Source organism: Acanthisitta chloris, unplaced genomic scaffold (genome assembly GCF_000695815.1).
Source record: "Acanthisitta chloris isolate BGI_N310 unplaced genomic scaffold, ASM69581v1 scaffold4911, whole genome shotgun sequence".
Taxonomy (NCBI): Eukaryota; Metazoa; Chordata; class Aves; order Passeriformes; family Acanthisittidae; genus Acanthisitta; species Acanthisitta chloris.
In genome coordinates this window covers 13,829-24,300 of record NW_008656371.1, presented here as the reverse complement: position 1 = coordinate 24,300, position 10,472 = coordinate 13,829, and the positions used below count along the sequence as shown (strand labels likewise).

At 37.7% G+C, this 10,472-nt stretch overlaps 1 protein-coding gene across 1 annotated transcript; it reads right to left on the bottom strand.

Annotated features, from left to right (window-relative positions):
* Positions 1 to 2,136: 2,136 nt before the first annotated feature.
* Positions 2,137 to 9,764, bottom strand: OPRM1 (opioid receptor, mu 1). Its single transcript, XM_009084288.1, has 3 exons — positions 9,416 to 9,764; positions 7,778 to 8,298; positions 2,137 to 2,278 (listed from the first exon to the last, which is right to left on the bottom strand). The coding sequence occupies exons 1-3, from the start codon at positions 9,756 to 9,758 to the stop codon at positions 2,240 to 2,242; spliced, it is 903 nt and encodes a 300-aa protein (XP_009082536.1). The 5' UTR covers positions 9,759 to 9,764; the 3' UTR covers positions 2,137 to 2,239.
* Positions 9,765 to 10,472: the final 708 nt, after the last annotated feature.

Below are 10,472 nucleotides of genomic sequence, written 5' to 3'. Positions count from 1 at the left end.
CTGCTAATAAAATTTGCTTCCTCATATCCTCAAACCATTAAGGCTACAACATTACTACTGTTAAAAATGTTTGCAGTCAGGTTGCTCAATTAATTATTAGATTGCGGAAACAGAAAAGCTCTTCTAAAATATTTGGCTGCCTGTTGGCAAGTCATAGTATTTTGCCTGTGAACTTCATTCCTTTCTGAGTACAGAAGGAATAATGTTTCAATTAATTATGCAAGTTCTGTGAAAGCTGATGAACCTTTGACTAATTACAAAACTATGGTTCAAAGTTTACTTAAACATGTTTTTGATCTATCAGTTAAGACTTTTCAAATAGTCATTCGATGTTTTTAAATGTTGTGAGCATGTCAGACTACTCTGAACCCATCAGATAGTAATGATGTCATATGATGTTAATCCGTTGACATCTCTGGTGGATTTTATGTTGGTTTGTTATTTAAATAATGCTGCTGTGTGGTGCAAAACAGTAAGTCAATTTCTTCCAAGTGCCTATCTTATGCTGTTTAAAAATTAGATGCAAAACCTCTTAGAATGGTGATGACTCTGGCTTAAACTTTAATGATGACTATGAGGTGATACAGCTAAACTAATACAAAATTAACTATTACACATTAAATCCATATGACAGCACAGCAGAATTTTCAACAGAAAGGGAAAAAAATTAAGGCACTTGTCTTATCTAGTTTCATGTTCTGCTGATATATAGGCTACATATTTAGCTGCAACACAGTGATGAAACTCAAATAATCCCTTAATTTAAAATTTGCATGGGTTTGGCCTTCAATCTTTATTATGCAGTCCATGACAGAAATAAACAACACATTAAAAGCTTATTGTTACACAGATTTTAACAATGAAAATAAGAAATACATTTCAGCTGCAGAAATAAAAAGAAAAAACCCAACCCTGTTTCATAGAGTTGTATTTTAGAATACACTTAAATTCATCAAAGTACATTTTCCTCTGGTTAACTACCAATGTTTTATTTACAGAGTAAGTAACAAACAATGGCTAGAAAATACCATTGCACCACAAATTATCTACATGGATGTTTCTATTTTTCATACTAGAAAACAGCTAAGGAGGCATTTACTGCAGTACAATGTTTCTTCCTGAAATATTAACGTGTTTCAGCAGCTACTACAAAATGCAGATGCAGACTGTATTACATTAGTTAGAAAAGCAAACGTATTATGTGTTTGGTTAAGAAAAAATAGATGTCTAGCAAAATGTAACTTTTTATTTTTTAATTTTTATTAAAAAAAGATCTAACCCATTAACTGCTCCAACCACTTCATATAGGGGCTGTCGATGACTTAGAAATTGAAAATGTTGCTGACAGGGCAGCCAAAATTTGAGAAACTGCCTGAAAGAGAAAGCATCATCAGCCTGTGTAAGCTCTGACAGGCTTATAGCTACATTTCTATTCAGAAAGGAATTTATGTTAATATAGGCTGTTTTGGGAATCATTTGACTACCAATAATATAAAGGAATACTTTCTTTTAATCATCTCTTTTAGAAGAAATTATAGCTCATTGTTTTGTTTTTGAGTACTTTTTAACATGAGAAGCAGAAGGTGAAGCTTGGAGTTTTGGGTTTTTTTTTAAGTGATCACTGAATGAAATGTTTTCCCTTCAAAATTGTGGAACATGCAATCCTTGTAAGAGAAGACCTCTTGAATTGCGAATGTGTTGTTCTAGATGACCTCATGAGACTTCAGCACGCAAATAACCTGTACAGAAAACACCTCTACAAATAAATTTTAAGAGTAAATTGAGTACCCAACAGAATTACAACTTAATATCTCATTATTTCCCATCGTTAAAAGCTTACCTTCATTTTTCAAACTATAGTTGTTACACCTTTGAATTTTTGTTTCCAATCTATTTAACACCACTCTAACTTATCAAGAGCATGTCAGATTGCTACAGGTACAGCAGCTTTGTTTTAGACTAATATATGTATTCCTGGTAAACATGACTGTTTTGAACACTGGAGCCTGGCAAGGCCCCATATCTCTTGGCTCTACTTGCTGTTATGTTTCATGCTTCTGTTACGTGCAATGTAGATGTGCAGTAGAAGCAATTTTTGACAGACTGGAAAAGCAGGCACTTTCCTCTGTGGTATTTTTTTGAGGGAAAGTATATCCTACATATTCCCATAGCATACTGCCCAGACACACTGTGGCACTGGCGTGCAAGTGCTTAGAGAGCCATGCAGCAGGAGACCCTGTCACGGCAGTGGAGTAGTTTCAGCTTCTTGAAGTTCCAACTGAAAGGAAAGAAATTGCAAATACAATGAACAATTGCTTGATTTCTTCCCACCCACAAATTTGTATGTGTGTTTACATGTGTGTGGGGTTTTTTGAAGAGGAATATATTTCTCATTTGCAGCTACTGTCCTGCTGTATAAAGCTAAACACAGCCCAGAGAGTAAGGCAAGACTATGCCTTGGCCATGAAGTAACAAAGGCAGAAGAAATGATCACGGAAAGGTTTCATACCTGTGCTTCAAAGACAAAGAAACATTTGTAGGTCTGAAATCTGAATCAGAATTAGAATATACTTCATACCGAGGCAGTTGTTCTGTTTCTAGAGTGGAACTCTCTGTGTATCATGAGTATGGAAGGATTCCACTCCCACCCTGTATTTTTTTCTGTAGCAGTTACAGGGGAGTTAGTATTTTAGATGATATATGCTGTGCTCATATCAGGACATTGTCTAACTTTTGGATTTTCAGTGAAAGTCTAGTTCAAATTATGTGTGAGATGGACTTACACCAGCAAACAAACCCAACAGTCTCTCAGCTCTGTGTGTCCATGGTATCCGCGTTGAGTTCTATTTGCATGCAGGCACAATAGGACCACAAATGTTTTCATCAAGAAAACCTGCTTACTGCACAGCATGCCCTGAAAGTCTGCAAACCCCTTTTGCTGCCCAGAAAATCTTGTACTAGAACCTTAAGTCAAGGGTTTACAGCATGGAAAACAGAGTCACAGATGAAGACTGAAGGTTCACAAAGAGCCCGTGTTGATGCAAATCAGGACAAATGAAAACCAAATTTTAAGGATCTATTGAAGTGTTTCATAGATGTCATTATCTTACCAGAAATGGGCTTTTTAATAAATCAGTACTTTGAAATTATTATTAAAACCCGGGATAACTTGCAAAGGAGATACAGCCATTTTCTAAAAATACACAGAAAGGCTATTCTCTATCAATGCAGGTAGATGTGAATTTGCAAAATTTTGGAGTTACAGAAGCTGGCCAGTTTTTTTCATGTTTCTGCAATAGGACTCATCAGCATTCCCCATATTTGTTTGCAGTCTGTCATATAGCACTGGGAAAACTAAAAAGTAAGAAAGCACTTTCTTCATTTATTTAATCAAAGTGAAACTAGCTTTCAATTTTTCCCTTGTTTCAAGTTTTTTTCTTGAATCTGATATCCTTTTTATATCTACATTTTCTTGGCTGCCAATCTAAGCAATAAGGGCAAAGCTTTCAGGGCTGAACATTTGGTTACTGAACATATCTGAGGCCTTATTTTCAGCGTATGAGGAGATTTGAAGCTTCCATTAGGGCATTTAGACACTTTAGTAGTTAAGGAGAAAGCATCAGAAGGTAAAATTGCAAAAAGTAATTACATACGATGACTAAATAGTCCTGAAAATGGACCTATACATAATTTCCTTAGTTGCTTGGATACATTCAGGTGAAACTGCTACGAAAGCTTAAATGGGTCACAAAGAAACTAACTTACTGAAACAAATTGAATTTCTCAGACTTCTATAATTATTAATAATCCAGTTTCCTGGATTTAGAATTCTTTGTTATAAACACATAGATATTAGAAAAAAATAAATATATTTGGAAAACATGGTTTTCAGGAAAGAATAATTATCAATTAATTTTAAATTTAAAAAATATTAAAACTTCTTTCAATGTCAGAGGTAAATTAATATAGAGACTCTCTGATCATCTGAAGTAAATGCTATTTCAATATACTTCCCAAGGTCTTTGATATGAATCAGGTTAATGTCGGTGACATCAAAACCCATCATCCATTTGCCAAAGCTAGTATTTGGTCCTTTATTAGCATTCCCTGCCAGTACTGGCTCATGTAGAGAAAAGTTTAAAGTAAGCAGTTTTGCTTTTCAAGCATTTTTTTTTAGAATTCCATCACTCCTTCTCCATGCAAATGCACTTATATGATTCCATATGACCCCCCTGAAAACTACCATGAGCCAAGCCTTTAAGGTCTCTTTGGAACAGATGCACCCTGTGCATCTTGCTGCAGGAATTAGTTGAGTGTACTGCAGGATACATTCCCCACAGACGTGAAATGCCTCATCCTCGCAACTCTTCCAGTTTTTGATGCCTGATTAGCCACTGTCTTTTCTTCCTCAGAACTGTGTTGCTCTACTGAGCATGTACAATTTCTAAAAATGCTTGCACCATCAGTGTTATGGATCAGATGCCGCTCTGTGCATTAGCAAGATGCTGCATTTCTGGTGGAGTTTTGAACTTGTTCTGCTCTTCTACTTTCTGTAAATGCTGTTAAAACAATAATTAATCTAGATCATTTTGGTAATGCCAAAGAGTCATAGAGTAGGCCAAAGGCCAATATCGTAACTCAGAATAATATGAATATTTATAATGTTTCCTGTTGGCGCTTTTGTACTGATAGAAAACACAGTTGTCCTTTCCACCAGTCAATGCTTATTTTTAAATGCTTTAAGAGTCTTTGGCTTTATGCAATTGAGCCTTGCAGTTCTCATTAACTTTAGGAGAAGAAAAGAATTCTCACTTGGCAAAAAAGCAACTTGTAGAACATTTGTTTCTTTGAAAATTTAGTGAAGTGTCCCAAGTACTATAGAGCCTTGTATACCTTCATACCAAATCCTCTCTGAGGCCTTGTCTATACAAGAGAGAGCTTATCAGTATACTTATATCAATGCAGATATACAAGCTAGACTTGTACAGAAACCACTTACCTGTGAAAAGAATGCCCTGTCAATAGGATTTACAAAATCTCACTATCTGAGCAAACATTGGTTTGTCTGGATGCTTTTTTTTCCCCCCTGTGTGGTTTCTTTTGGTTTAGTGGTATTTTTTGGTGTTTTTATTTTTTTGTTTGTTTGTTTTCTGAGAGAAAAAGATCCCAAGGCTCTCAGAATTCACTCTAGGACTTTCTTTGTTTAAAAAAATAGTAATAATGATACAAAAATATTAGGTGTTACACTTGTAAGTACTATCCCAGAGAACCCTTTTAGTGTAGATTAGTTCTATAACCTTGTCTATCATCCTGATAATAACAGACAAAAAAAAATTCTCTTACAGAAATGTTTGCTAGAGAAAAACAATAAATTATTTAATATTCAGCTTTGAACATGGCTTGCTGTGAATGCATTCTATAGATGTTGTGGAGAGTGAGAAAGACTACACCCAAAAGCTACTGTGCTGTACTCTAGTGAGAAGGCCCAAGTGAGCATTCAGGGAGCACATCTAACAGAAATAAACCACTGGTGGCAGCAGCAACTGCCAAAGCAAGACCTGCTGGGATGGTAGCGAGGGAGGTAAAATTGGCTACTTCAAATTCTTTCAAATACCCAACCATGCAAAGAGACCTATCCACTGATCTATGAGGACTTGAACTTTCTCCCTAGCTCTGGGGAAAACTGATGGCCAGTTGCTAGGAAGGACTATCAAAGTAGTCAAACAATTTCTTACAGTTCTGCATACACCTTTTTGTTCCATGCATATTGGCTCTTAGCTTCAGTTTCCATCCTTGCTGCTTCACTTGGACCTCATTCATGATGTTCCCCTTTCTCCTCAGCACTCTTCCTCTCACCTCTCTTTCGCTGCAGTGTCTTCCCCTTTCCTTCTCTTTGCATGTGCTTTATTTCTTCTTAGCTCATTTCATCACTATTCTCTGAATGGAAAAAAACCCTACCCCTAACCAACAAAGAACCCAACTATGAGACAAACTTCCTTGTCTTTGACACTCCAAAGATCACTTCACTTGCTTGGTCCATCCCTGCCTCAGCAGGCTGTCTTCCTTGTTGTAGGTTGAAAGATCTTTGTGGGAAAAATCATCTTCTATCCTGTGTTTGCTCAGAGCTCAGGGAAATAGGCTTTATTTTGCTCAGCCTCTGGGCAGTACCACATTAATATTAGCTAAGTGTAGAAGTTTAGAAGGCTACAGCTCTCCTGAAAGTAATATAAAGATAGATAACTAAATGTAGAAAATGGGTGCATACACATCGCACTGTAAAAAGCTGGAATTTTACTAGATAGAGATACAATCCTGTTGTCAGACACATGCACAAAATTGACTCCACTGAGTGTTACAAATGCATTTTTAACAGATGCATCTCTAATAAATTTTTGCTACACCTAATAAATACTACATGTATATACATACATACATGTATGTATGCAGCTATGCCAAGTTTGGCAATTCTGCTCCACCACCAAAGTGTGTGTAAGACTGAGCAGGTGCTGATTTTACAGGCCATGTTTTGGCATGTATGAATCAGGCACTGGTAAGTGCCACCACCAACTGCTGATGCTTAATAAAGCTTCTCACTTTAACCCTCCTCCCTTTTGACTGCTCTCCCCTCTTTTCTGGTGTAATTACTGCTTAGTCTGTTTGGAGATGGTAATGTTCTCATTTGGGCTTTCTGGCAGCAGCTGAGTGGCAGGTATGCAACTGCTTTCACAAGAAGCCACTGCGTTCTGCATCTCGAGGAGGCAGCCAGCTTGAAGTGGCAGCAGTGAGAAACTGGAGCATAAGCAACCTAAGTATATTGCTGAAAGGTGATTTGGCAAGAAATGAAGCAGGCTTATGCCTTTTGTTCTTCTTTTTACGGAATTACAAAGACAACCCAAACTTTTTCTACTGCTTGTGATGATCTTGATTGTTAAGATTTGCTAGATGGAAAGTCTCAGGACTAATCACAGGACCATGAACATGTACAAAAGAGCTTCTTTGTGAAAGAAGCCTAAGCCACAATAGGCTGAATTAAAAAAAGTAATCTTGGTATCTGATGTGCCATCTACTTCTTAAAGGCTTTTTCTACATAGAAAAGGTATCATCTTAGTACATTTCAATGGCAAAATGGCACAGTAGTCCTTATCGTGCGTGTATATAGTTTTATATACATATCTCAAAACCCACCTTAGTCAACACATAATTATCTGATACAAGTACTGCATGTAGACAAGCCTTTGTCTACTTCTTGCATGTCATTCAGGACAAACAAGGCCAGGCAGGCCTTCTTTGTACATCAATCCAAAGTGAACAAACACAGAATTTATCTTTTTATTCACTGTTACAATGGGAGAAGAATCTGTTTTCTGTCCCACTCCTGTCTCCATCAGCAGACAAGGAGTCTGAACAGGTCTCTGTTCATTAATTCACAGATCAATCTGTGATTAATCTTCCACCAGCTCTAAATCAGTCACCTGTTGTAAACATCATGCAAAGGAAATGCTGTTTTGTGTGCTTTGTACATGCACGCACACTGAACCCAGTCATGCAAGGTACCCTTGAAAACCCTCAGCTTCTGGGCATCAATCAGGGCAGAGAACAACCAGCACCATGCAGGACTGGGGTGTCTGTGTACACAAACACCAGTTTCAAATATAACCTTGAAGGTGTTCAGACCTTCAAATAGCTACAAATCAGTATAAACGGTAACTTCAGAATACACGTCATCTCCAGGTGGGAGGCCTGGATCCATAGATGACATTTCCACTGCTAGTCATACCTGATGGTTAGTCCTATCCACAGTGTTGGCAGTGGAAGCATGGTCACGAGTGTTTTGTCGGACTCGGGTGGAGTTTTGCTGCTCAATGGTTGAGGAAGTGGGGATGCAGAACTCTCTGAAACACCTTTTGAAATTCTCATCTAGAAATGCATAAAGGACTGGATTAAGGCAGCTATTTGTATAACCTAGAGCAATACAGAAGTGCCAGGAGACAGTCTGGAAAGTAGTTTCTGGGATGTTGACCAGGGCTTTAATGATGACATAAATGTGGATGGGAGTCCAGCAGACAATAAACACTGCCACCACTACGAGAACCATCCTTGTGATTCTCCGCAGATTCCTATCCTTCTCTTTGGAGCCAGATAGCATGCGAACACTCTTCAGGCGTAAAATCATCAGCCCATAACACACGGTAATGATGAGGACTGGCATGATGAAGGCAAAGATGAACACGCAGATTTTCAGGAGGTTCTCCCAGTACCATGCAGGGTGGGAGAACGTTAGCGTGCAGTCAATTGACCCTAGGGAAAAAGCAAAACAGCAGAGAAGATCAAGAGAGTCAGTTTTTCATTTGCTTTTCTTTAAACCTTGTTTTTATTAAATATCATAGGCAAGTATATGAGGATTTAATCTGTGACATGTCATTTCCACAGACATTGAAAGGACAAAGTGCTGCAGTACCATGCAGGGTGGGAGAACGTTAGCGTGCAGTCAATTGACCCTAGGGAAAAAGCAAAACAGCAGAGAAGATCAAGAGAGTCAGTTTTTCATTTGCTTTTCTTTAAACCTTGTTTTTATTAAATATCATAGGCAAGTATATGAGGATTTAATCTGTGACATGTCATTTCCACAGACATTGAAAGGACAAAGTGCTGCAAAATGTGCATGAATGTAGGGAATAGGGAAAACAAACTGAAGTAACATGTTCTCTTTTGCATTTTATTGCTTGGAATTGAATGTATATCAGACAAGAGCAGAGCTGAATTGTCATAAATGCTTAAACTTTGACTCATTTTCACTTTCAATATAAAACCTGGTGAAAACAAAGATGGTTTAACTACCATATATGCTGAGAGATTGGGCATTCCAGGACAATGGGGAAGAGAATGACATGACACTTGGTACTTGCACTATGGACAGTTTGGATTTATGCTGACATGCGGTCACTGTCACTTTATGGAAGGTCTTTGAGAACCAGTGATCCAGAATGTGCTTTCTGCTCTGTATCATGTCCTTCCAGACTAGGTGCTATGTATCTATGACTGCCAGCTTTAGTGGGAGGATCCTGTGTAAAACGCAGGCTCCTGTGATGTAGGACAGTGCACAACTCCCTCACAGCAGAAGGCAGGCAGGCACAGATGCTTTTCCAAACACTACAGTAACTGTGTGGGACAAGACCTGCATGGACCCACAGAAGGAACTGAAGCTGCCTGTTGTAAAAGTCAGCTCACATGCAGTGCTGTGTCCAGTCAACTAAAGCCACATGCCAAATTGTTGAAGGGGTCCATTTGCACTGGCACTTGCTTTATACAGGTTGGAGGTCAGAAGTTAATTCACTGCCTCTACAATAAAGTGAAACAAAGGAGAAAGGAGTTTAAATGTTGAAATACTCAATTTAGGAATGAAAGCCAGACTTACCATGCCTGTATTTAGTAGTTGCCATGAACATAACTGGCAGGCCAATGGCAGAAGAAAGGATCCAGTTGCAGACATTGACAATTTTGGCATTTCTGGGGGTACGGAAATCAAGGGCCTTAACTGGGTGGCAAACAGCTATGTAGCGATCCACACTCATGGTGCAGAGTGTAAAGATACTGGTGAACATATTGTAGTAGTCTATGGATATAACAATCTTACAAAGGATGGTACCGAATGGCCATGTTCCCATCAAGTAATTCACACTCTGGAATGGCAGAGTACTTGTTGCTAGGGCATCTGCCAATGCAAGATTGAAAATATAGATGTTGGTAGCAGTCTTCATTTTCGTGTACCTAGAAAAAAAATTGGCAAAGCATGTGAATGACCACACTGTTAAATAAAATTGAGTCCAGAGCATCATCTATAAGAAACTTCTGTAAAATAATGTGCTAGATACTGTAAAAGCTCATATTTTCTGCTTTTAATCAAATGATTTTATTATGGTTTACCTACATAATGTTGGCAGTTCAATAAGACATTAGCTAAAGGATGTAAAGAAGAAAAGATTAATTTAAATTGTGCAGATGGAAAGGATACACACAGAAGAAACAATATTGTAGACACTACAGAATTTAGAAACTGAAAAAGACTGTATTCTTATGTATCAGACACTCTACTAATGGATAGGCTTTTTGTACTTGCTGATGTCATGCCAAATATTATAATCATGGCCTGTAGAAATAGAGAATTTATTTATAGGTTGTAGAATAGTAATGATGTAATTCCTTAAGGAGTAAGTACCTAAAATATAATTATCAAATCCACTCTGTCTAAATGTTGTCTTTTAGACTTTCTTATTTTTTTATAATTACAGAATTCTAAAATAATTTGTAATAATGATTACTACATTGCTTTACTAACCTCCATGTCCTATATAAGTTAGATGGATGTTCTTTCAATAAAACATGAAGACAAATGTTATTAACCATATGCACTGAATGTATCAATAGAACCACCACCCCGGGTGGGTTCAGCCCAGTTGCTTGAGGTAGGAATG

Excerpts from the sequence above, each read along its gene's own strand:
- OPRM1 (XM_009084288.1), bottom strand. The coding sequence starts at position 9,758 with ATGAAGACTGCTACCAACATCTATATTTTCAATCTTGCATTGGCAGAT. Across the intron at positions 8,299-9,415 it reads AACTACTAAATACAGGCATG|GGTCAATTGACTGCACGCTA; the intron begins GTAAGTCTGGCT and ends CTTTTTCCCTAG. Across the intron at positions 2,279-7,777 it reads TGGATAGGACTAACCATCAG|TTGGAACTTCAAGAAGCTGA; the intron begins GTATGACTAGCA and ends CTTTCCTTTCAG.